At 41.8% G+C, this 27,724-nt stretch overlaps 1 protein-coding gene across 2 annotated transcripts in view; it reads right to left on the reverse strand.

The window, feature by feature from the left end:
- The window catches only part of CHN2 (chimerin 2), a 174,821-nt gene that overhangs the window by 48,874 nt on the left and 98,223 nt on the right, over window positions 1-27,724 (reverse strand). For both annotated transcript variants that reach the window (XM_069772520.1, XM_069772528.1), the window contains 2 exons: window positions 25,185-25,298; window positions 21,515-21,800 (listed from right to left, as the gene is read on the reverse strand). In XM_069772520.1, coding sequence (XP_069628621.1) covers window positions 21,515-21,800; window positions 25,185-25,298 — 400 coding nt within the window. The remainder of the gene's footprint in view (window positions 1-21,514; window positions 21,801-25,184; window positions 25,299-27,724) is intronic.

Here is a 27,724-nt window from a genome sequence, read left to right on the forward strand (position 1 = left end):
GTGGAAATTGCAGTCAGCTACAGCTGTGGCATTCAGAGAAAGGCAAAATTTGGATTTTTTTTTTTTTTTTTTTTTTTAAAGCCATCTGAAGCCAATCTGTGGGATATCATAAGTTGGCAAGTTGCAAAGTACCTGGCTAGCTTTCTGTAAAACACCTAGAAGCAGTCTGCATGGCACTGGTAGAAACCAGTGGAGCCCCTGCAGCCAGGTATTTTGCAGAAGAGGTATGTTTACAAACACGGGAGGAAAAAAAAAAAGAAGAGGTGGATCTTATCATTACATTTACACTTACAGGGAGGTAAAAAACATGCCTGGAAATGGTACCTATGTTGCTTAAAAAAATTATTATTAAAAATAAAAGGTAATATCAGCCTCAAATTAGCCTGGTTGCCTATAGAAATGTGATTGCAGTGTATGTCAATCTGTCTCACCAGTTGCCCTAACTATCTTTTGAACCAGCTGACTAATTCTAGCTGAAGTTGATGGAGCAACAGACGTCTGAGTTTCATGAAATTTGGTAGATGGACTGAGGCGAGAGATGCAGCCTGCAGTCTGAGCTCCCATGCTCTCTCTCCTGGCTGGGCCAGCAGCAAGGCCTTCTTCCTCCTTTGCAGGTAGTGAAAAGGAAATGTTGAGGGGAGAAGGTAGGAGGAGGAATGGGGATGAGGGAGGGATGTGTGAAAGGTCTGGAGGGATGGCTGGGCTTAGTGAAGTGGAAGTAAGGTGTATAGAAAGATAGAGCACAAATGAATAGGTAACCAGGCATCACCAATTCCAGCGCTCAGAGAAAAAAACCCCTACGTATCTGGCTCTGAGTGTTTTGTGTCAACCAGAAATATCTGAAATTGCAAAGATTTATTCTTTTATGTGTTCATAGATTTTAGCACTTAAAATTTCAAGGCGTTGCATATCTTTGCTATGGGACTCCCTTTAACCCCTTTGCTGCTGGTTCTTCTTGCATCTTCTGTGCTGCGGCAGAACGTGACTGTTTTCCTTTGCTGTGCCGGTGCTCCATAGGTAGAAACCAGGGTATCTGTGTTGGGGTTTCTGAAGCATAAAGTGGGAAAAAGCCAAAAGAAAGACTTTTTCTTGTCCTGGGAAGGCAAGAGGGGAAATAATGAGGAAAAATAAAGGTGGTGTAGGGTGGTTTTTAGGATGAGAGCTTAAATAAAAGAAAAAAAAAGATCGAAAGAAAACCACAGGGTGAGGGGGAGATATTCCAGTGCATCAGATTGGAGACAAGTCTGTTGGTTTCCCAAGTGACATTTTTACTGAGAAGATCCCTCTTTTTAAATTCTTAAAGAGTGTTAAGGCAAAATCCCTACTGGGGGATGCTTTTGAGAGACAATAATTTTATTTAGCAATTGAATTTGCAACCTTTGCTGCACTTTCTCACAGCTGACTGGGGCAAAAGTTGTTTTCAATGTCATTTTCTCCAGGATTTCACAGAGCAACACCTGAGAACATTGGAGGCAGAATCCCAACACAGGACCCTGCCTGTGAAACCTGAAATGTTGGGGCTCAACATGTTTGATTGCTGCCAGTGAATGAGGAAGGCTGAAGAGAAACACAAAGCAGCCTGGGTTCCCAGTCATGCCAGTCTTTTTGGCTCCCAGAGAACAGGTGCGTTTATTTTTTTTTCACAGAGCAGCTCTGAATTGCCTTTTTCTGGTCCAGATCCCTGCTGTCAGCAGTCCTCCTCCTCTCCCTTCCACGCTCTTCTGCCAAAAAAGCTACACGTAGAAGAGCATGGAGGCAGGCCTCATGAGTCTCAGCTTCAGTGAAGGAGATCCAATAATGTATTGGGGTAAACAGCCCTTCATATATCTTCCCTGGGCATCCTTCTCTCCAGATTCTCAGGAGAGCCCCCATTTTCACTTTGACATCTGAAAGAAGGTAGCAAGGGCTGAGCAACCTTGTAGATACTGTCTGTTCTGATGTTGCTCTGATTAATCCTGCTATGGCCAACACAGTGTGATGTCCATAGTTCCCTTTGCTAGTAAGGGAAAAGCTGAGATTGCAACACACCTAATGTAAAATATTAAAATACTCCCCAATGAGGGCTTTGCACAACCAGCCTGAATGACCTTGCTCAGAAAGTTAAAAAAGGGCAATGAGGACAGTGCCAATGCTTTTTTCCCTGACTGTTTGTGTATGTGAACACACATTTTAAAAAAGGGTTGCTTTCCTAGAAAAAAGGGGAATGTTATGGACATAGAATTCCTTAAATTATTGTAAGAAGAAAAAATATTTTTATATGTGTATTTACCATGACCATAAAAATAATACTTCCAATTCTGCAATGTCTGTTTTTGGCAGGTAGATCTTACACCAGCCTGAAGCTGATGCAAGCTGTTGGAGAACCAGATCCAACAGTTTCTTAATCCAGAACTTCTTTTGCTTCATGTAATTTTCACATTCACATATTAGCAATACTCAATATTCACATAATAGTTATGTTATACATTTTGGGCCAAAATAATTAGTTTTATTTCTTCATAACCTTGTTCCTTTAAATGATGGTAAGCACAGCATTTATTACCATTCCCAGATATTTTAAAAGGGCTGGTCCTGGAAATGAATACAGTAGCTTAGTATTACATATTAGCTGGATCCAACCCTTTATTATATATTATGTACATGTCTGTAAGATATGGCCATTTTGTTCTGAATTTGGAAGGCTTCTTTCCACTCGTTGATACGCCTTCAACGTCACTTAAGATTAAAGACAGATAAGAAGGCAATTTCTGTAAATCCCTCAATAATTCACAACTTTGATCACTGGTTGTTTAGAAATGCGTCTATGTTGTCTAAATGAAAAGAGAAGTCAACAGAACTAAGGTGTGCCAATGGACAGATCTTTATTTCATATTTTTGATGGTTACTTCTTTCCTCATTGCTTCTCTGTAAGTGATGTCACTTATCAGAAGAAATTGTTAATGCTCTGCTCCTTAGTAGCAGCAATAGGAAGCCACATTTCTTATCATGTGCTTCTCTTTGCAACAGAATCTGAATAAACCTCAAGTCCCATTCTTGCCAAAATTATTTGTCATTTCATCCCATGAGAGAGATTCATGTTGCAGAATAGAGACTGAGGCCGACCTCCTGCCCTTCAGGGTGGTATCCAAACGGTGGGAAATATTTGCAAATATCCAATAAGAAGAGGTATAAATGAGAGCTGGTGCTACACCCTCTTCCTTCTCTGGGATTGGGATGGACACCACAACACAGCTATGATTTTTATCAATTTTGATCATCCCATGGACAAGCAAAGGATGGGACAGTAGGACAGAGCTTGGTGTTGCCTCTTACTGAGGTCCAGGCACTTTAATTTCTTCTTCTAACTATCAGCAATTGCCTGTTGCTGGAGTTTCTCCTCTGCTGAAGGCTGGCAACGGCAGTAACTCAATGTCTCTTACCCTGGTGACTCTTTGTAGCGGTCAGTATACAGGGCTTTCTAAACACCTGTTAGTTGCATATTCCTGTTGCTCACCAGCTAAGGAGTGCAGACAGGCTAGTTACAAATCACTGCCTCTCCTATCCCTCTTGCTCGGTGGAAAGGGCTGAAGCGTAGTCGGAGGTGAGTACAGTATTGGAAGACAATATTAAATTTTATTGCTGCTCCCTTTGAACAGAGCAGCAGAACCTCTCCTGAAGTGACAGCACAGCACCTGCATTTTTAGAAAGTCAGCGACACAGATTTAAAATAGAGAAAAAATTGGTTACTGAGGTGGGACACACATACACTTTCTTATACAGACCACACAGTCAGATTCAGCCATACTTCCTTGTTTTGAAGTGTTTGCTTCAGAAGATGTGGAATCTAACCTCATTAACATCTTTAATTTTTTTTTAGAGGCTGTATTTTAAAACCACTCTCCTCAGCTTCTGGCTTAGTTTCCTTTGCCAGAACAAGCTCCCTGGACTCCTTTATTACACCACCAAAAGTTCTCAAGCTTGATTTTGAGAGAAAAAGTAAAGTCCTGTAAAAGCAAAAAAATTAGACTGAATGGAAGGGCCCAAAGCTAAGGAAGGTAAAGCTTGAAGCACCATTACCGGAGATATACCCATGAGGGGTTAGCAAAGTCATAGATGAGAAAGCTGCAAAGTGTTTAACTAGGAAAAGTACACCCTACTTACTAAGTCTGTCCTAAGCACACACCATGAAATCTTACTCAGCATTGCAAAGCTGAGGTAGTGGGACCTATTGAACCAAGGGATGAACTAAGAGCCAAAAGCTGCTACTTTTAAACCTGGCCTTTGCCCCTATCTCACTGTCCACAGTCAATTCACTTAATGGCTCACCGCTTGCCTGTGTTGCTATGTTTAGATGCAAATCTTATGCTTACCTACTCATCTGAGTGAAGATTCATTAAAGTTAGGGGAATTTGAAAATTCAGGCTTTGGAGACTAGATCTGATGAAAATTCTAGCACTATCTTTTATGTATTTGTTTCAATATTAGCTATATAGATGCATTAAAAATTCTGCAATTTTTAGGTCTCAACTATCATGACATCTATAAAAGTGTGTGATTAAAGCAAAATGTTTTGTCTTTGACATTGTGCCACAGAAGAATGTCCAAGGGAAAAGGCTGATGATTGAGAACAGTAAGGAATTTTTTTAAATGCTTTTTATGCTATTTCTGCTATTTTCTGTCTCTCATGGCTCTGTAGTTTCTTCACAATAGCTGTCTTCTCTGCATTTGCCACTGAGATCAATAAAGAGATGTTAATTAAAGGAAAATCTGCTGGAGGTTGTACTTTTCTGTTTGGGATTTACCCCGGGCCCTGGCTGCAACACCTCACTGGCCTTGACTAAAATGCCAACTAGGCCTAGTCTTGTCTTGTCGTGTCATGGACACACGCTCAGGTACAACCCTGAGCTTCAGTGAGGGCTCCCCTAGTGCAAGTGTGCCTCCTTAACATCCCCCCACCAGACACCCTCCTTTACAAAGTGACTTCTGAGGGCAGTTAGGTATAGAAAATACATTGTGCATCAATATTACTATTCCAAATAAACCATTATGAGAACGTATTTACAGAACAACTCTAATTACCATAGCCACCCCACTGAAACATCATTCTCGAATGAAACAGATCTGCATTTCTGTCCTAAACGCGCTGTTTGTGCATCTTCGCCTTCCTATCTGTGAATCAAAGGAAAAAAGTATCTATGTGTAAGACTATTTGTGCAATGGCAGTGGAGGTAAGGACTCATGGAAGCCAGGAGAGGGGACTTCACCAACTGGTGAGATACAAACATTAATTCAGCTGGGTACAGTATTTCACCCTACAATGGTGAAGGGCAGATAGTGAAGAATTTCCAGTTATTTTGGCTAGCAAATGCCAAACACAACAACACAACAGGTTTTCAGTATACCAGGCAACATGACCACTGACAGACCAACTGCTCTGTGTGAAAATGGTGAGGAAGACAACCAGCTCAACAACATGGATTCAAGTTCAACAGACTATGCACTGCTAATGGAAAGAAAACTGAGAAGGACAAAGAGCAATGACATGCTTTCCAGGAGCAAAAAAGGCATCCTCTGACACTCTGCGTGACAACTATTTTCATTAGGTTCAGTGAAAGCAAGCCAAAAAAAAACCCACCCAAAAGACATCCCGCTGAAAATAAAACAGACAGTTTGAGGTTCATTATTGTGCATTTTGCCTGCACCTATGTGTGGGCTGGGAATCCTTTCTGCTGGTTTTCTTACTTTTTAAATATATCACAAACACATGCACAGATGAAACATGAGGCATAGACCTGTCAGGCGGCAGACTAATGTCAGCACTTCAGCCTCCTGGCTGTCAGGTCTGATTCCAAATAACCTTTTGTCTTCTTGTTCCAGCTACTAAATTACAGATCAAATGAAAAATGTAATTATACCCCAAAAGGCCATGGATAGCATCTTAAAATACACTGAACTGTGAACGGAACAACAACAATAATAAAAAGATAAACTAGGATTACCCATGGTGCATAGCTAATCCAAAATGCTCCACGGCCCCACATGGGTTATTATAGAACTGTTTCCTATTTGCTGCTTTCTGTTTTGCAGGGACAAGTACACCCCCCCCCCTTTTTTAGTATAATTTTGATATTTGAAGTCTTGTGGAAAATACATCTCCCCTGTTGCAATAAATACTCTGTTATACTGTTACTGAATTCTACTGTATTTGTATTTTTTTTCTGAAGATGATGCAGAACTTGAGCACTTGTGTTTTTTAAAGTAGTATGAAGATGGAAATATTGAGACTTATTTACTTATTTTCTATGCACAAATTTAGATGCTAAATTTTTACAGAAAGAAAAATTATCAAAAGCCTATGGGAATATATTCTTTTCTCAAGTATGTTATGTTGAATTGGAAGTGTTATCAAATACTGAATTAACTTGTTTTTTCATCTGATTATTGGAATATTAAATATTCAAGGACTTTTCCTGGCTTCTTGCACACGTCTATAAAAATATAACTATTCAAAATACTAAATTATTCTTAGCAACACCTGGCAAGATAAAAATAGGTGGTGGTGCTAGAGTGCAAACCTCCACAACTGTTAACTCAATCTACATACAATCAGAAAGGCTGCTGATGGCTGAAATTTTTAATCCCCTCTTTCTTATTAATGTCATGATTCATACCTTTATTCAAGAATTTGAACTCCCATTTTAAAAGGAAAAGAGACAGGCAATAAAATGGGAAAGCATTAACATTTCAGTCACTGTCCCTTTATTTGCAATCTTCTACCTCAAATATTATCTGCAGAAGAATCAAATTCACCATCCCCATCTGCTTTCACCAAAGAGGGTTCTTCTGAGTTAGAGAAGGTACGAGTATTTATTACTCCATAGATAGCTCAGGCACTTGCCAGTACAGTACTCCGTTCCCAAGTCCTGTCTTGAATTTTGCTGCAAGTGAGATGTTCTGCTTGTGTAGTAGAAACTCTAGCTACTAAATTGAACTAAATGGACTGATTTATTCCCATTACAAAATCCTACTTAAAAGACACTGAGCAGGTAGATGTCTGAACTCCACCCATGTTCTAATGTGTGATGCTTTAGTCTCCCCATTACTGTCATCTGGTAAGATGTATGTACCAAGATCTCCAGGTAAGCTGGTCAGAGCAGTGGCCCATGCACCCTGTGAACTGCACTTGGGCTGATGTCTTGAACAAGCTGCCTGAAACAGCTGTACAAGCTGCCTATGCTGTACCTGTTCAGTAGGCTGGCTCACCACAGCCCTAAGGCACTGCTGGTGTATATCACAACATACTTGTCCACATTTCTAGTTCTGAGTGGCTCTAACAGGACACCTACGTGCCTTGACCCATGGCTATGTAGGCTCGCTCTCATTTCAATCAGGGCAGTATCGTGCCATTGTTGTAGAGCATACACTGTGATCTGCAGAGGAAGAAAATGCTACATGTACCCTGCCTGCTTACTTTGTTTTTTTTATTTGCAACATAAAATTTGATTAGGAATAGGACAAGGGAAATTACAGAAGGTTTTGTATTTTCTCATGAAATTCAGTGTCTATAGCTGGATGATACAGAGCTCGTACACTGCTAACATGTGGAGAATCAAACTTCAGCCACTGAATTGAGAGCTTATTGAAAAACCACACATGGAAAAATTCCCTACAAAGCATCATGTGGAAGTTATACGAATCCTGCATTGCATGCAACATCTCATATGAAGCAAGTTATATCAAATGATGACTTGACTTTATTCAACTGGGATTCTGCCAGCCCACAAAGAAACCACAATCCAGCCTTTTCCCTTAATTCCTAGTGCTTTGAGGTCTACAAGAAACCAAATGATATGAACAATGTCCTTGAAAATACACTCTCTTCAGTCCAGTCTCTGCCAGTATACTTCATTTTCAGCCATTCTGGAAGTGCCTTAAGCTTTGTCTGCAAAGTCACTTGGCCTGACATTCAGCAATGCATTATAGACCAGATGGATTTAGAGGAAACTGCACTGACTGGATTAATCAAATTAAAGGGAGGGGAAGAGGGAAATAAAAGGAAATTTTTTTTTTCTCTACTTCCTAAAATATATAAATAAATAGAATTAATTTATTTGAAAGAGTTGCCCAGATGTCTCTCTGTGTACTTATATTGTAAAACACAGCCTTGTGAATGCAGCCCAGCAGTGGCCAGGGATCCAGCCACTGTGTGCAGAGGAGCAGACTCTGTTCACTGTCCGAATTACACTAGTCTGCTAGTATTTTTCTGAGAGCTGGGAATATAACAGACATAAAAAACCTTACAGAATATGGACATCAAAAGATACTACTGAAAATGAAATAGGTATAAATTCATCGCTGTGGTATGAACCTGACCAGATTCTCCTGATGCCAGAGCACAGATGCTCTGGACACATTTTTGATGTCCTAAGGCAAGCTGCAAGATGTTCAGCTTTTTCCCCACCACATCCCCTGGCATCAGATAATGCAGTAGCTACAGCCTGCTTCTTGTGTGTGAGGATAGGACAGAAACGGGAAAGGGAATGGGACTTTATTCTCCCCTTGAAGAAGACAGGCACGTCTGGGGCACAGCCAGTGTCAGGCAAGGAAAGGATTTGTCCCCATAATCCTGTTCTCATAGCAAGGTCTATTTTCCACACTCCTCAGCACTGGCACAATGAGCACACCCCAGTTCAGTCCTACATATTTACCTCCCTTTTTATATGGCCCACTTTGTAAGAGCTCGCACTGAACAGTTATAATCAATTCCGTCGACTCAGAGTTCCATACATGAGTTACAGGAGAGCAGACTGACGGATGACAGGATTCATCTCAGAAATCTGGCCGGTGGTGGATGTGGGTCAGCAACCTACAACTCCCTTCCAGGGAGAGCTGCAACAGCCTGCACAACCAGCACTATGGCTATGTCCTGCGCTAGGGAAGTTTATCATCATGGTATCTGCAGTTAGCCAAAAGTATCTATCTGTCTTTGTAAAATATCCATAAGAAGAATTAAGAATTTTTAGAGCAGACATACTAAACATGGTTATTTTTTTGGTAGAGGCTAAGTGCTCTGCCCTAGTGATGGCTGTGGTGCTGCACTTTCTCAAGGATGCAGCGTGTGAAAAGGCATTTCTGTAAGCTATGTTTATTTATTCTTTCACTAATGGAGAAGCGGCAGCATATGGAAAACTGCAGCCTGGCTGACTTAACAGGTGTCATGCAGACACAGAATAAAGGCATATTTTCTGCCTTTGAGTATTTTTCCCAAACCACTGGACTCTATTACCCTGAAATACCATCTCTGAAATCAAAAGCTGTGCTTTGCATTCACATAAGGGAAAAATGTTAGGTTTCCTTCATTTGACAGAAAATGCATTATATACTCCTACATTCAGCCTTTCAGACAAGTAAAATAAGTAAATCATACTATGTCTTTCATATTAACCCCTCTCACTATTTACAGAATTCCTCTGAGACTGGACCTTCTGTAGGACCATTGCCACGTACACCTATTTCTTACCACACTGCATTTAATAATCTGTGTATTAATATAGAAGTGACTTTGAAGCTAAAGAATAACTTTAAGGCTGAAATAAGCAATGGTGTCTTTGTGTCAAGTTTTTTAAGAACAAGATGAATGCTTGTTGTTAAAAAAAGTCATCAGGCGGTCATGTTCCCATGAAACTACACTCATCGCACTGCACAAATGGGTGTCAGCAGCGTAAGATGCCCTAATACAGTCCCTGGAAACTCTTAAGTAAATATGCCACCTAGTGTTTAATTGGGACAATTTCATTCATAAATCATCTTGATCAATTCCTCCCAAGCTGTTCCCTGCAAGTCTAGGTGGTATAGAGCGTGGCAGAGGTATCTGGAGATGCCTTCTCCAACTTTGCCCCTTCCCTCCCCTCAAAACCCCACCCTACAGCTTTCTCGTTGAAGTATCTTCCTCCCCAGGGACTGTTTAGCTCCTGATGGACTCTGCCAAATGGCCAAGCTACACTCTGAGCCCGTCTTTCTCATTTGAGGAGCCCACACCTCAGACTGCCGTGAGCAATCTAGAAGGCACCAAGAACCAACCCTGGGGTCACCTCTGCTGTAAAGATCCCAAACAAGCCCAATGGACTGCAGAAAAGCTGCTCTGTACCACCAGCCAAATGGCATCTGGTCCAGTACATGGGCATGGAGTGAAGGAAGCAGGGCTTTCCACATCTCCCTGCCTACAGGTGCTGGGCACAGTCATTTTGAGAAACAGAAGCACTATTCCTGGCTTACAGCTTGCCAAAAGGGGATAATGAGTTACCACAGCAATAGGTATTGTTTAGATGGATGGATGAACGAACAGAAAATCAGGGAAAGAGGCTTCCGAAGTGTAACAACAACTATTTCTCTTGACAAGCAGTGGAGACATAATTCCTCCTGAGGCTATGGCAACATTCTCCTTCCTCATCTCTAGCCTCTGCTTAATAGTGGCTTAAATGTAAGCAACCCTCTCACCCTCAACAGAAGAGATACTCCAGGTATGTATGTGGGTTGGCCCCTTTTCATGTGCTTAAAACATGCCAAATTGTTGTCTTACATTTTCTTCATCTTGAGATTCTTTTGGTATTTCTGTCATGGACACTCCTTATGTTTCCAGGGATTAAATTCCTATACTGAGTCACACCATAGCACAAACCATCCTGCGTTTTCAGTAATGTCTTGTTTGCACTTTTTCCAGATCAATAAAAATCTTAAATGAAACTCCCATCCCTGCAGTTCTTCATCAGCTACCTTTCCCCAGCTTATCAAGCTGCTGCCTATCTTTATTCTTTGCTTGAAATTCCTCTACCTATTTTTGGTCCATGTGACTGTGTTCATATGCCAACCAATTTGAATTAATGTCAAGAGTATGATTTCATGAGACATTGTACTACTTTGCTAAAAATCCAATTATTCTGCATCTGCTGCATTCTTTCCATTCGGTACTTTTGTAAATCTATCAAAAAGGCAATCAAGTCTAACTGGCAGTATTCATTCTATATAACCGACGCTGACTACCGTGCGCAGTCCCACTGTTCTCCAGGGCTGAGAATACATTACAAGAAAGAGCCCATTGTTACAATTTGTACTTTTCACACCACACTATCCTCTTTTCCAAATATTAGCAGTTATAAAAAGCACTGGTTCCTGACCTTTGTAGTCAAGCCTCAGCTGAGAACGCTGTCAACAGCATGTGCTTCACTGTGGCCATTACTAGCTGTCATCCTGCCCAGGCTACTGCCTTCTCCTGCCTGGCAGCTCCAGCAAGCTCTGCCAGCCTTGCAGCTGAGACTGCGGCCAACTGATAGCTGCTGACCCAGCCCAGAGGTGATCAGGGAGATCCCTGCACCTGGATTCCTAGTATCCCAGCTGCAGGGTGGGCATGCAGGCTGCTGAGCTGGTTCTCAGCGGCAAGAGCCCAGGTCAAACAGAGGACATTTGCCTGGGCTCTGCACTTGGCTTCACTCGAGTGCGCACATGCCTCAGGGGTAAGACCTTCTGCACCCTGAATATAGACAAAGATGCTCAGTGGATATGACATACATGTTTTATGTTCAGAAAGGGTACTATCTAGAGTGTGATGGGGCAAGTGCCAGTCAGCATGTATGGACATAGAAAGCCAGCCAAGATGTTCCTTGGCAGAAGGTCTGCAGAGCGCGCAGGATATAGAAGAGGAAGAACTTAGCATATCTTGGCTAGCATTAAACGTTTCATGGAAACCTTGGACATTAGGATCGTAGCTGCAGTTAATTTCTCACTACTGAAGTGATGATTCAGGATTGAATCACAGAATCATAGAAAGAATCATAGAATGTTTTGGGTTGGAAGGGACCTGAAAGACCGTCTAGTTCCAACCCCCCTGCCATGGGCAGGGACACTTTCCACTAGCCCAGGTTGCTCAAAGCCACATCCAGCCTGGCCTTGAACACTTCCAGGGAGGGGACATCCACAATTTCTCTGGGCAACCTGTTCCAGTGTCTCACCACCCTCACTGTCAAGCATATCTTCCCAATATCTAAATCTAAATCTACTCTCTTTCAGTTTAAAACTGTTACGTCTTGTCCTATGTCCTGGTTTCAGCTCGGGTAGAGTTAATTCTCTTTCTAGTAGCCAGTATAGTGTTATGTCTTGCATTCAGTATGAGAAGAATGTTGATAACACACTGATGTTTTCAGTTGCTGGTAAGTAGTGTTTATACTAAGTCAAGGATTTTTCAGCTTCTCATGCCCAGCCAGTGAGAAAGCTGGAGGGGCACAAGAAGTTGGGAGGGGACACAGCCAGGGCAGCTGACCCAGACTGGCCAAAGGGGTATTCCATACCGTGTGACGTCACGTCTAGTATAGGAACTGGGAGGAGTGGGCCTGGGGGGATCACTGCTTGGGAACTAACTGAGCATTGGTCGGCGAGTGGTGAGCAATTGCATTGTGCATCACTTGTTTTGTATATTCCAATCCTTTTATTATTATTGTCATTTTATTATTGTTATTATTATCATTATTAGTTTCTTCCTTTCTGTTCTATTAACCTGTTCTTATCTCAACCCATGAATTTTACCTTTTTTTTCCCGATTCTCTCCCCCATCCCACTGGGGGGTGTGGGGGGGTGTGAGTGAGCGGCTGCATGGTGCTTAGTTTCTGGCTGGTGTTAAACCATGACATCCTATCACTACACTCCCTGATAAAGAGTCCCTCCCCAACTTCCCTGTAGGCCTCCTTCAGGTACTGGAAGGCTGCTGTACGGTTTCACTAGAGCCTTCTCTTCTCTAGGCTGGAATGTACTCTCCTCCCATGGGGAGGAATCAAATAACTGCTCCCTAGCTATATTGGTAAGATGTCTTCATCTAGGCAGGATGAATCAGAGCCTAAATAATATTTTTTCAGGCACAGAAAACCACAGAGAAATAGGACTAGAAGGTACTTTAGGAGGTTTTTCCTCTGCCTGCCTCAGGTATCATTGCTACCTGTGCCATTATTCCCAGATGTTTTCTAACATGTTTCTATGCTTCATGATGAGGCAGATTTTGTCATCCCCTCAGGCACTCCATCCCAGTGTTTCACTGTTCTTTCTTTTTTTTCTTCCCTTAATAGCTAACCTGCAACGTTCATCACTGTATTTCAGGCCTATCATCTCTTGTCATGTCCAGCACGAGGACAGAGGACAGCTTATTTTTTTCCTTAAAATTAGCAAAGCAAATGTATGATGTAAACAAGCATATAACTAAACCCACTCATTTTTAAAACAAAATATAAAGGATAAATATTAGTCACTATTTAAACACTTTCCTTTTGACACCAATTCCAAGTCCTCCACTAACAAAAATTAGTATCTCTCTTATTCTTAAGAAGTTGAACACTTGTCTTCCAAGATCAAAACATGGCAGTTTAGAGGTGCTTGTAAAATTTTAGTGCCTATTCCTACACAGTGTCTCAAGATTCATGCAAGATAATCAAGTATAGTTTGTTACTTAAAAAAGGGCTTTTCATTTCCCAGTGACTAGACAAATGAGATGTTTACACTGAAGGCTCCATCCCAATCCCTATGGAAGTTTGTTTATACTAATTTAACATCATCAAACTATGTAAAAAGTATAAAAGCCAAGACAAAAAAAACTCATATAAGGCTTTTATTTTTAGTACATCAAACTAAATGTGGTTTTTATGCAACAAACATTTCGCTTTATTAGAATTATTAATTCGCTCATAACAGGAAAATACCCAAGAGGAAAAGTTTAATTTATGTATTCAGCAGAGCCTAGCTGAAGATACAGTACTGTACTTGAAGAGCCAAGTGGCATTTGCCTTAGGACTACTATAAGGCCTTCTGGAATATCTAATCACTTTCAGTACTAAACTGACATTCTCATTTGAGAAAATTTCCATCTACAGTTGTGGTATTCAGGTATGAAGTTTTTGCATCGCTTCCATTTGGCTGCCTTTCTAAAACACTGGATTAGGAAACACTTTGGTGGTAATAAACTTCTCATTCACCTTTGCTCCATATGCTTAGCAGTGCCCTGAACTGCTCCAAGACCCAGTGAAATCTTTGGGGGTCTTCCCATTAATTTCAGTAGCATTTGGATCAGATCATATCCCTTGCATCACGCAATCTGTGTAAATCAGTGTTGTCTCCAACTTAGAAGCTCTCTTCAGGCATAATCATATCACTTACTCTGCTTAAGGCAAAAGTCATGAATCGTAAGCTGACGGTAATAACATAACATAAACCAGGAACCTGGAGAGATGTTAACAGCTCAGGGAAGCAATGTAAGCAAATACTTTGCAGTGGAGCCTCTCTTTCTCTTGATTCCCTCAATTTCCATTACTATTAAAATGAACGCAAATTATTCCTCTCAAAAATCCTTGCCTAATCAGGCAAAACATTAGGTATTAGTTAGGAATGGCACAGTCAACTACAAAGAAGCATCCCTTTTCCTGTGCATAAACGTAGACAGCCACAGGGAAGGAACTGAAAAAGATACTTTCCATGATTTTACTTTGGTAACTTTCCTATTTTTATTTCTTATATATTGCCTATTTCATATTTATGATGCTTTAAACAAAAAAGAAGCTGTAAAGAGACACAGCTGGAAAATACAACAGAATGCCAACATTGAAAGGCAAAAGAAAATGATCAGCCAGCTGTATTTTCAGTAAGATGGTATTTGTCACTCAAAAATACAAAACTGCTTACTAAAATACCTATACTGGTAGGTCTACTGTATTCATATAAACTCCTCCTCGCTGTGGTATAATACCAAAGAGTATTTGGATGAAATCACTACTGAATTGCTAACAATTATTTAAAGAAGACAGTTGGGTATGTAGTTAAGTATTCATGTCAGGGCGTGCTACAATATAGTACATACATGTGGTAACCTGTAACCTGTCCTGTACTACTGTTGCAGGACAAGCCTGAGTGACTGATGAAAGGAATTAATTACTCCCACAATAATTTTGATGTATACGTTTGTTGCTTCTAGCAGCAAAAATGCCATGCACCTTTTGTCACTGCATGTATTACTGAAATCTGCAGATAAAGGCCACCTCCATGTATAGGCTTTATGTGGCTGCTTATCGGTGTGGTGTCTGAGCATCTTCCAGGCAAAATCAGTACTGCCAGGGAGAAGTCCCTTATGAATTCTGTGGCTGTGCATATAGGAGTGAGACTGTAACCCCTAGTAAAAGAAGGTGGTAGGTTGTTAATGTCCCTGTAGAACTGAGCATTTTAATTTGTTCTGACCAAGCCTGTTGCAAAAACCAGGGAGTAGGAGGCAATGTAAAACACATCATGTCAAATTATCAGTGCAGCTCCAGCCCAGAGTCTGGAGGAACAGATGCTTTTGCTCACTATCTTCTTAACCCCGTGATCTGCTGCTGGGACAGTGCAGTACCCTGCAGCCCTCGTGTGGAAGGGAATGCTCAACATCTGGATAGACATCCCAGCAGAGAGTTAAACACTAGCTAGTAACCTGTAATAGGATCATTAGAGGTTTAGAGGAGCTGCAGAATGGGAAGAATAATGAATAAATGAAAGACTGAAAGGATTTCTTTATCATTGGCTAACAGCAGTACCTATAGAAAATTCAATGAAGAGACAAAAATGGAGAGGTAAGATGAGGCTAAAAGGCCTTCAGAAAGAGATGTGGTGTGAATAACAATGTAGAAGTGTAAATACTTACAAAAATTGAACCAAACCAGAGGTTCTCTTAAAATTATCTGTCTCCTGTGCAGTTTTGATGTAAGGAAAACTGCAGTGCCCCTAAAAAATTTAGTTCCATAATCTGATTACATCTCCAATTAAGGGATGTTAGAAAACAGTCTTTCCTGGAAATCCTGCATTTTCTTCTGTGGGCAACTGTGTGTTAGCAGCATGACTAATGAGGACAGTAATGCCAACTACTACTTCCAGCAAAGTTATTCCTTTTCTGTCACCTTTGCCTTAACAGGAATAGCTTTCTTATCTGTCTATTATTTGTGTGGGATTTTCTGCCAAGAAAATCTACAACCTTCCAGACTCTGTAACATGCTTATCATTTCAGCTCTTTAGTTCTAGCTACAGTATTAGCTATGGGCTCTGTCATTTGCACTTAAATTCCCGGTAATGAGTTCCAGCAAAACAGATAGAGAGGTTACCGTGTCAAGCAGCAACACCGTTTTCTGCACTGTCCTGCTGTTAAGTGAAGACTCCGCATACAGTTCACTCTTGGTTTAGCTCAAACTGCTACACTACTCTTTACAGACCATCATTGTTAAATGCCTCTTGCTGCTCCTGGCACGTACTTGCAACCAGAGAGCAGAACAAGCACTCCAGCCCAGGCTCCAAGCAAACTCATCTTTCATGTACAACTGGTATATTTGAACTGACTGAGCCAGCTCCTACTTGGAGAGAAGTTGATGGGAGCTTTGCCAGGATCTGAGTAAGCGGAGACCTGGCACTGACAAAACCTTCCTTCATCTTCACTGCATTTACCAACAGTTTGTCCTCTGTCAGATAGGTTAAGATCACTCTTTTTGCAAATACTTTAAGCTCAACTGCTGCCAAAGGTTTTCTTTAACTCCAGCCTGCTGTTCTCATCATCCCCCACGATAACATGAGTACTGCAGAAGCTATGAGGCAACCCAGACTGAGGAACTGCTCCTGCATAAGACCAGCATAGCAAAGAAACAAGGTGTGAGGCACAGCCTTTGCCTGACACAGGGCACTGTGTCACAGTGTCCAGGTCCCACCCAAGGCACAGAGTGGCTGTAGTAGAGCGCATGGAGTGGCTGTGGTAGTGCACAGGGCAGGTCACAGGAGTGGGAATGAAAGTGCAAGAGCAGGGAACCAGGACAGTTTCTCATCAGCAACCGTGACAGCTTTTACCTGATCAGAGCATTCATGAAACTCCAGTTTGCATTTACTTCCAACACTTCAATTCTTTGAATATATTTTCCCAAATTACACTTCCTGGGGTAGGATTACAAAGGAAGACTTTTTTTTTCCTTGCCTGGGACACAAAGACCGCTGATGCAGTAAGGGCAGCAGTTGCAGGATAATGTGATATGTGATAGCGATAAACGTTTCAGAACTACATATTTTACTGACAGACAGAATACTGCAATTTTTTCTCTCCTACATGTGAAGATTAATTGCTTAAAGCAAGTTACACTTCTCCTACATCACCAGTAATGTGAACTACTGGTAATTAATTACAGTATGTACCAGTACCAGGTATTTATCTGCCCTACATCTTATAGTATATGTTCACCTGCCCCAAGTACAGCATTCCATAAGCAGAGCAAACACAAACAGGCGATCACAACTTGTCCAAGCTTAAATCGCAACCCTAAGCAGACAACATACAATCTTCAAATGTTCTTTGCACAAAAAAACTATTTCTCTATCCAAAATCCTTTTTGAAGCTGGATCCCGTTAAAATGACAGTTGCCTACACAGCTAAGAAAGTATTTGCAGCATGCTGTTCTCCCACCACACTTCATTCCTGAAAATCATTGCAGCTCCTTTCAGATTAAAGATGTGTTAAACTATTCGGACTAAAATTTGGAATCTGTGTCTACAAATCTAGTACCTCTTTAAAGTCAGACAGAAATAAATTTCAGATGAAACACTGGCATCAAGTAGCTTAAAGTATAAACGTTTTCTTAGGCCTGTTACAAAAAAATGTTGGATAAAAAGGCATGAACAACAACAGCTTAATCCAGCCCATGTATCACACCCCCCTTCTGGAATGGGCATGACTCCACTAATTACAACCTCAATGAAATTATCATTATGGCAACAGACAGGTACCTCAGGCAGTACCAAGACATTTCATCCGAATGCTGGCTCCTCCCGCCAGCCCATGCCTTGGTGGCCCCCTTCCATCGACCTACCCCACGGGGAGCAGCGGTGCTGGAGTGACTGAGACATTGAATAATCTCTGCTGTCAACATGGGAAGCGGCAGAATGAGCTGACTCCCCGGATGGTGTTAACAAACCCGCTAAGGAGACGAATGCCTTCAGCTGCACTTTCACACTCTGGAATTGGTTTCAGTATAAAACAAAATGTCACTTGTAAAAAGCCTAATCTGTAAGAGGAGTACTGATGCTTAACCTTCGAGTGCTGAATTCTCACCTTCCTCTTGAGAAATAATGGAAGTTTCTGTCCTGCATGTATGGCTTTCTCCCCATCATTTGTGAAACATTCAAAATACTCCAGGCAGTACTTTCAAATAAACGAGCTCAGTTACAAAAAAATTACATTTTACCTGTTCAGTTGGCCAAAGAAAACATACCTTACAAAAAAGTCAATGATTTTTCACACATGCAGCGAAGTATTTACTTTGCAGAAAAACATTATACTGAATATTCATTCACTTTTTCTAGGAGTCTGAAATTTATTGGAGTAATTGAAGTGGGTGAAGGTTTTGATTTGTGGGCAAACCATGGCCTTTGTCTAAAATGCTGTACAACACATGACAGCCTCAAGCAAAACATCTGATACAATTCCCACTGAACTACCAATTCCCCACATTATTTTACATTTTAGAAGACTTCTAAAGTTTATATAAAAACAAACATTAAATTCCCTTTATCCTCCTTTGTCCCTATATGCTATGACTGACAAATGTTTGATATTTCACAGGTTTATTCCAAAGCCCAGTGCATACTTTATCTGAGGTTACTGTGAGGAACAAATGGGAATGCTGACCCCTGAGTCTTTGTCTGCTACCCAAACCTCTCACGAGCTTCCCCCAGGAACATATGAATCAAAAGCAACCATGGGTAGGCTTCACCATATAGACTTCTGTGAATTTCTTTCAGCTGCTAATAATTTAGTTGATGTCATCTTTTTTTCACATGGATTTGCATGAGATGACGGAAAACTGCCGGTACCAGTAGAGAAGCCCATTGGGATTCCTAATCATCAACAGCGAGGCTTCAGTGCTATGGCAGGTCTTCAGCCTGTGAGCAGATCACCTTGCCTATTTAGCCCCACTCCTCTTGTAGATGTGATTGCTCCTACTCCTCCTGGCAAGAAAAATATGTCAGAGACAGCTGCTATTCCTCCTTCTGCTGCTTCCCCTCAGTAGGAAGAAGGCAGAGAAGGTTGCCAACAACATAATGGCTTAGCTGAAGCCAGCTATTTTTACACGACAGCGCAGCCACGCACCCCAGTCTTGCAGGCTGCTACTGCCTGCATGTACAGAAAGCTAGATGAGCACCAATCCTTGTAGGGTAAGGACGTGGGGTACTGCCTTTCGCATCATGAACCACCTTGGAGGCAAATAATACTCTAAACGCTTCAATTTCATTCAGCTGCAATACAAAAGAAGACCCAATCCAATCGCTAATGAGGTCCAGAGATGTATTTTCGCTATTGATAGCAAGTTACATCAAGTCCAAACATTTTCAAGCACAGGTATCTGGAACTAAGGATCCAGCTCTCCGCTCACTTAAGCCAATATCATCATGTTTTTGAGCTGTCATCAGAAAAAAGTCTTGCCCCCTCCTTTGTGCTGCATTTCCACTCATATGAGATGAAACAGGTAGCAGATCTGGCTGAAAATTCACATGTTTTTTCTTCTGGCTCAGTTAGTTTTAATCTGGAGCTGTTTTCTAGTGTCACCTACTGTGTAGCTGCATAAACCCATACATTAGCAAAAAGGCAGTTGTGAAGGAGAGAGGGCAGGAGTCCCTTCAGCAACAGTTTGCCTTCTGTTGGTTTAAAAGAGTTTTTACAGTAGTTACTTAAACCCGCCCAGCCTGAAAAACAACATCCAACCCCAAGCGCAACAGAAAACACCATCTGTTAGGAAATATATGGTTCTAGAATAAACCCCTCTGAAGTCTTTGAGAGCACTTTGAGAGATGCAAAAGACCATTGCTCCTCAACTGCAAGAACTGTAAGTAAAACTGAACACAATTTTGAAATTGTGTTTTTCCTTGTACAAAAAAATATTCTCCCGATTTCCTAGAAAATGTAGCATGATTTTCAACTGTCATGATTGCTTTATTACACTACAGTCAGGTAATAATATTTACTGTCATCCCAATGATGGTACAGTATTTTCTCGATATAAAAGAAACTTTTCCAGAACATCCTCTGGGCCATTTTCCTACCTACACAAAACCACCTACACAAAAAAGTCTGTCACACTGCCCTATGTTTATTTCTTAGTGTGCCTCAAATAAAGTTGAAATACACTTTCTTGTGCCTGTTACAGCACTCACAACCAACCAATGTCCAACCACAGGAATCAACTGAACGAGCACAAAACTCGTCTCTGTGGCATCCACTCCTCTTGCATATTATAGTACCGTCCAATTGAACCAAAAACTACTGTCACCAGTGGATTCATTTTGAAATAAAACTTGAATGGAGGACTTGTTGCTGTGCCATTCTCCAAAGGACTTCCCTGCAGCAGTATGTCTTCCCTAAAAAATGTCATTGTAAATGGAATTAATTTGTTATAGAGGATGAATAGTTTTACATGTCAGGTCAGTTACTTGAGCAATTACTACTAGTGAGAAATCCAAACCAGTATATAATCAGCCGATGCAGATATGTGAACCCAACAGATAATAACTGTGCTAGAAACATCCTAGAGTGATAAGGTTACACACAAAAAAGTTGATCTCTTTTCATGCTCAATATTACTATATTATGGCAAATTCACTCCCTGCTTCCCAAATATAAACTGGCTCTAGTTCCCAACTAGCTAGCCAGTACACTAAACACTAAAAGCATCAGTCACACTGCAGAAGTACACTTACAAATGTCAGTAAGTCAATTCAGCACAAACACTGGACTCAAAGAAAGTTTTGTTTGACAGTTCTTACTGCCTTAACACCTGGGAAATGAAAATATCCACACGTCACTGCTTACAAGACTTTTTCTCATATGTAAAAGAATTTCTAATTTTACATCTTCAGATGGCTGCTAACTGCACGGAACTCTCAATTTATCATCATGTAAATAAGTCCTTGTCCTTACAATGCTATGGGATATGGGTGGATGAGAGAAGGAGATCAAGGAAAGCCCACTTCAAATGAGAAGAGCGAGAAGAAAGGGAGGCAAACACACAATATCCCAATTTGAGACCCATCCACCAAAGACTTAGCAGAAGAGAGGAGCTTTGTACTGTGAATGGAAAGATAACAAACTTGAGCTGTGGTGAAGGGTCAGTGGGAACCAGTTTCATAATCCTACTGTGGAATATGCTTGAGGATACACGGACAAAGAAATGTGTGAACAATTTTAGATGCAGTTCCTAAGTTAGCCAGTATATATATGTATTTATACAGTGAAAACATTTGCATTTGGTACTTATTAGAAAGCTTTCATCATATCTCCATCAAACATTAGTTTGGAGCCAATATCACATTAACAGGATATAAACTTTTCAGTGGGATGGTAATACTTAGTGAAGTATAGAAAAATAGAAACAGGTCTTTAGACAGAATACTTTCTTCTCTCAGATTTGATAGAAAGACTGGTATTAATTGCCAAAATTTTAAACGGAATACTTACCTTTTCAACTGGGGTATTTTCTTCACTCGTTACACTTGCTTTTCTTGATTCATTTTTTGTTCTGCTCAGCCTTCGTGACACTTTTTCTCTAAGCAAAGTCGCATATCCAATGTGTTCATAGATGGGGTTTGTTGTCATTTTGGAAATATACTCAGAAGCCTTTGTTTCTATATACAATGTTATCAAGCCATCTGTAACTAGATCATGGATCGATTCGAATCTTTTCTCCCCAACGAAGTGCTTCCCATCATAGAACAACCTGTAGTTTAAGGTCTGATTACCAAATCTGCAAATACCAGAAAAAAAGGAGGGAGAGAAGAAAGAGAGAGGGAAGAGTGAGAGAGAGAATTCATACTGGCAAAACACTCAGGAGGTAATTTCGCTGATGAGTCTATATATCTGGATTACATACGGAATATGCACGTGGCTGCAACTGGATCTCTGTGGAGAGACCAGCTCAAGTCCAAACCCAAACTTGACTGCATCACATGGACTGGGTTAGAGAACTGAGGCCAAGTCTCTCCAACAAGCTACGCAACCCAGATGTACATGGTTTAAATCTAAATCCTAAAGGGACTACTGCAGCGACTGGAAAGGCATGTTTGCATTGACAAGACCTTATACCAGGATGCGTAACTGTGTTAAGGGCTTTTCCATTCTGAAACATTTTTGAGGTGCAGAAAGCAGATGCTTAACCACCATGAGCATATTTATAGTTGATGAAGAGAGATGGGCATCTCTAGCAAGTAATTAAAATCCTAAGGGTCTGAATCACCCTCTGGCAGGAAGCCAGGCAGACCGAGCTCCTAATTCAGAGGCCCAATTAAACACCCAAAGTTCTGTGGGATAACTCTGGTCTTACGCAGCTATTTATGGCAGGTGTAATCCACAGGGTTTTTTTAAGAGTTTTAAAAAGCCAAGCGCTGTAGTAGCACATTCAGTTTATAACACTGACGTTGGAATCCCATTCTTGATTAAAGGATGGCCTCGACGAGGCCATCAGCTCTGGTGCAGGCGCGTTCCGCAGCGAAGCGGGGGATCGTGGCATACGGGGGTTGTTTCCTGAGCTGGGGAAACCCCAGGAGAGCGTGGGGACCTGCCAGGAGCCGGCAGCTCTCATGAGGGAGAGCGGCTGACGAGGCGTGGGCAGGGCCAGGAGTAATGGCGGCCGACCCCGCTCCCACAGAGGGCAGCCCGCGGGAGCAAACAGGGCCTGGCGCGGCAGTTGGCGCGGGAGGGCGCCTCTTCGAAGGAGGGACATTCCACTGGCCGAGTGGAGAGACTTGAAGTCCACATAACCCAGCGACTGGGCACCGTTCTGTGACCACCTGCACAGGCCGAGGGCACTCATCCTACCTGACCCTCAAGGCAGAATGGTGGGCACTCGTCCGAGAGCAAAGGCTGCAGGTCCGGATGGGGGGCCTGCACCACCTACCTCAGCGGTGGCCGATGCCTCCACCCAGATGGAGCTGCTGAAGGGAGAGGCTGCAGTGCAGACCTCGGACTGCAGGAGGTGCCTAGACCTTTCTCCTGGGGCAGGGACCGGCAGCAGAGCTGCCTGCAAAAGGTGTGCCCAGGTGGAGGACCTCCTGCAGCCGGTGGCTGAGCTGCAGGAGGCGGTCGGAAAGCTGCAGAGCATCAGGGGAGGCTAAGGAGTTAGACAGCTGGTTCCAAGCACAGTCTGCAGTGAGCCCACAGCCAAACAGCCAAAAACTCCCCCACCGGCACACACAAAAGGGAGGGGGGCCAATAATGCGGAAGAATGGAAGCTTGCAATGGCAAGGACCCGCAGGAGGAAAAGACTTCCCCCGAAGGCTGAGGTGCCCTTGCAGAACCACTTCACTGCTCTGCAGACTGAAGAGGAAAGACCGGTCACATCAGGATTGACGCTGGAGCTGAGTAAGGCAGCCCGATCTGCTCCTCCTGAAACAACCAGCGCAACTAAGAAAAGGCGACAGGTGATAGTAGCAGGCGACTCTCTTCTGAGGTACGGAGGCACCCATTTGCCAACTTGATGCACTCTCTAGAGAGGCGTGCTGCTTACCGGGGCAGCCTACAAGAAAGCCAAAGAGGGACTTGTAGTGATAGGACAAGGGGTAACGGTTTTAAACTGAAAGAGGGTAGATTTAGATCCGATGTAAGGAAGAAGTTCTTCACCGTGAGGGTGGTGAGGCACTGGAACAGGTTGCCCAGAGAAGCTGTGGGTGCCCCATCCCTGGAAGTGTTCAAGGCCAGGTTGGATGGGGCTTTGAGCAACCTGGGCTAGTGGAAGGTGTCCCTGCCCATGGCAGGGGGTTTGAACTAGATGATCTTTAAGGTCCCTTCCAACCTAAACCATTCTATGATTCTATGATTCAAAGATATGACAATGGGTTAAATGGTCCTTATATTGCATCAAATGTGCACGCCTCTGCATTCTTTTTTGGGCATTCAAACCGAACTGTTTAAGTCTCTTATTTTTTTTGTCCACATTTTCGTATGAATTCCCAATTTACTATCAAATTCAGTTTATGATTTTACAAATAATTATTCAGACAGATTTAGAAATCATGCTGCTGTGTCAAACCAACAGGCGCTTTGTGATAATCCCCATCCTTTGGTAGTTCTTTTTATACTTTATTTTGAAATGTTTTTCCAAAACCCTAAAAAATTACATTTGTTCTTTTTCAGCCGACAAAAGTTGCTTTTAATTTACACCACTTTTTAGTTGGCATGACTCACCAGCTTTTCCAGCTTTACCATCTGCACTTCAATAAGAATTCTGAGGATGAGTATCACAGCTACTCCTTAAAGGATTTTTCCTACTGGCTTACCAGCAGAAGGGTAAAAATACAGACTTTTATTTTGTGTATATCTCCCAGAAGTAATAATGCTATAAAAATTGCAAAATATTGCCAGGGAGTTTGTTTTGTCAAAACCCAACAGAATATCTTGTCCTCTTGCCACTAATGCACAGCAACTTTAAGACTGTTTCATGGGCAGGTTTTGAATGGCACCACTAAGCCAGAGGCAGCCGTATTTTCAAGGAAAGACCCCTGTGAGGGGCAGTGAGGTTGCAGCTTGGGCTCCCACTGAATTTTTCATCCAGTTGAATAGCAGACTCTTACATCTTTGAGCAGCAGCAGCAGCATTCCATGCTTCACACTGTATTTCTATAGCAAGCTTGAATTCCAGTTAGGGAAGAAAACTGAAGTCCAGTATGCTGCCTTTGACAGCTGGTCAGCCACTAGACTTCATGATTTTCCAGGTTTATCCAGGGTTATTATCGCCAACAGTTGCTGATGTTTGTGTACAAGACATCACTGAGCTCAGAGGACAACCTGGCTGTGTCCTCTGCCAGGACACTCTGCTGTTCTGTACTCACTCACACCTCACACAGTTTTCAAGAAGCCCCATCTTTACAACACTAAACTCTAGGTGGCAAAAATTTTGAAAATGGGCACGGTCTGTGTCTGAAAAGGGACTTCCCTACCCAAGTGCTAAAGGACTGATAGAATATTGCAGTACTGTGATTGTCAAACTGCTGACAAGAGGGTGTAAAATCAGTCTGACACCATGAAGTGGATTAAGTAACAATGGACACAGACTTCACTCAAAAGGGACTGATATAATCTCCTCCATTAAACACATTTACATTTGAACTATAAGCTTGTATTAAAACAGCATTTACCTGAGAGCAAGAGTATAGCAGCCCGGTTGCCGCTGGCTTTCTCTAAGAATATATGCTCCTTCTACACCAGCAAGTATTTCATCTGCTTGCTCCCGAGAAATGATCCCGTGAAACCTAAGGGAAGACATTTCAGTGACTTACAGAACAATCTGACCAGAAACACCTCCTCCTCCACCCCAGAAACCATTTGAAAACTTCTGCACTGCAGAGCATTGTGGTCTAAGCCATCAGGACAGCATCCAAGCATCTAAAAGTGGCAGGACAGTCATCCAGCCTGGGCAAGTCCAGCATAGAGGCAAAACAAAAATTACACTGTATATGCAGTTTCAGTCAGTATAACACCCAGCTGCACCCAAAGATTATTTTCTGTAAGAAGTGCCCCATCTTTTCACAACTTTTCTCCTCTACCAGTCTATGCCCCTCTTCCTTGTTTCCTTTCTAGAGGCCTTACAACAGAATTGTAAACTAGGCACAAAGGCATTATTTTTTTTTAAATGGAGATGATTTAAAATTAAAATGAGAGGTCATTCGTATAAGCAGTTTGCTTTATTTTTATATTAACATTGCTTCCTCATATTTGTAAGGGAAACTGAGACAAAAAATGGCAACAATTATTCAAAATCCTATTCTGCTTATATTAAAGTAGAAGAAGATACAGAGTAGACTTGAGAAAAATACTGTTTTCTTCATTTCAATGAGCTCCTCATTCAGTGTTGGAAAAAAAGCAACGTTTCTCTGATTCTTTTGTCATTGCTATTTTAAGAAAGAAGGAGGCCCTAGGATGCACAATTAACCATACGATAATCAATATTTAGTGGTGATCTTTCCATAAGTACAAATGCAGACTTTACAGCAGTTTGAGTCTTAACTCCTACACACATTTTGCCAGCTGATAAGTCTCCGAGGACCTCCTCAGAGGTTTTTAAAGTTTCTATTTTTGCTGCTGTCTGAAAGAAAGGCACTAAAATGTACTGGCCTTCAGCATTTTCTCTTTTCTGACAATACATATGAAGTGGCACATTTCTAACACTGCCTCTGGCTCGGTAGCGAAAGAGAAGAAAAACACATTGGATGTAAATGCAACTGTTGTTCCATTCTCTTTATGTTGTCTTTTCACAACTAATACTTGTTGGAAATACTAGGTTTAGGTGATCTTTCCAGAATGACTTTCTATTAAAAATGATGTAAATTGATTCATACTTCTGTCTGTACTGGTGGGGGACACACTTATTTACTGCCACATCCAAATTGAAATGAGCATCCCTTCGATGACATAATTTAAGCATGTCTTTACCAGTAAACTCATGGTAATTCATAACTCTAGTTAAAAATAATGAGCATAAACTATTCACCACCAGAAGCTCATTATAAAATGTAGCAGGCTTCAGGTTAGATATTAGGAAAAAAGCTCTCCTGGTGATCAATTTAAGAAATCACTGGGACAGGATACTTGGGGCACCTGTGAAATTTCTTTAACCATGGGTGGTAAGCACTGGGTAATGCAAGCTTTCTCATGGATATTTTTGGTACGTTTTTATAAGCGCATAAAACCAGCTTGTACACGGTACAAGATGCCCTGGACTCAGATGCCTGTCTCTGACAGCAGCCCAAAAGAAATGCTTACGGAGAGAGTACAGGAAGCAGTGACATATTTCTTTCACTTCACATCTCTGTCCATCCACCACTGGTTTAGCCAGAAATTGTGTCTGTCTGCTGTGACTTTACCCTTCATGAATCTGAGAATCTTACTTGTAAACCCTTTAACATCTTTATGCTTTTGGCCTCCGCAGCATCCCGTGGCAATGAGCTTGAGAGGGACACTGTGCGTGTCCCTCTCTTGGACACCTACTGAGGATGACCTGTTCATTTTCCTTCTGTGGTAGAAGCCACATCCCTTTGCTCCACCACTGCTGCACTTTGCTGTACCTTCCATTTCTTCTATAACCTTTCTAAAAGGGAGGGAGGAGGAAGGGGTAGAGAGGGACCAGAACTACGTGCACTATTTTAAATGCAGCCACATCATAGATTCATATAGTAGTATAATTATGTTTTTTTCTGTTTCTTTCCCTAGAAATTCCTGATTCTCTTTCCAAGCACTACCAAGCACTGAGCCAATTGATTTTATAGGACTGTCCCAGTGGTTCTGAAATCTTCTTTCTGAATGATAACTAATGTGATCTTGCCTGGGCAGGTTCACTGAGGTGACTTCTTACAGTTCCTGCCAGCCCTGCTGCTCCACAAACCCAGAGTATGTCAAGAGTCAGGCGGGTTCCTGGGTGAGAGATTGCAGTAATGGTTTTACAAGTCCTGCTGTAGGAAGCATGATGGGTTACTCAGGTAGGTACTGTCTTCAGCTCCGTTGTACTCTAGTGGCTAAATCTGAATTCCCTGTTGTCAAAGATAGTATTTAAAAAATGAAACTTCAGTAATTAGGGGCAAAGCTCCTGGCTCTTTGAGGTTTTTGGTGGTAGAAAAGGATCATTAAACACAGATGATGTGTCTGGGATGGAAGAAAAAAATAGAACATGGGATCTAAGTAA

This window comes from Haliaeetus albicilla, chromosome 2, assembly GCF_947461875.1.
Source record: "Haliaeetus albicilla chromosome 2, bHalAlb1.1, whole genome shotgun sequence".
NCBI classification, from domain to species: domain Eukaryota; kingdom Metazoa; phylum Chordata; class Aves; order Accipitriformes; family Accipitridae; genus Haliaeetus; species Haliaeetus albicilla.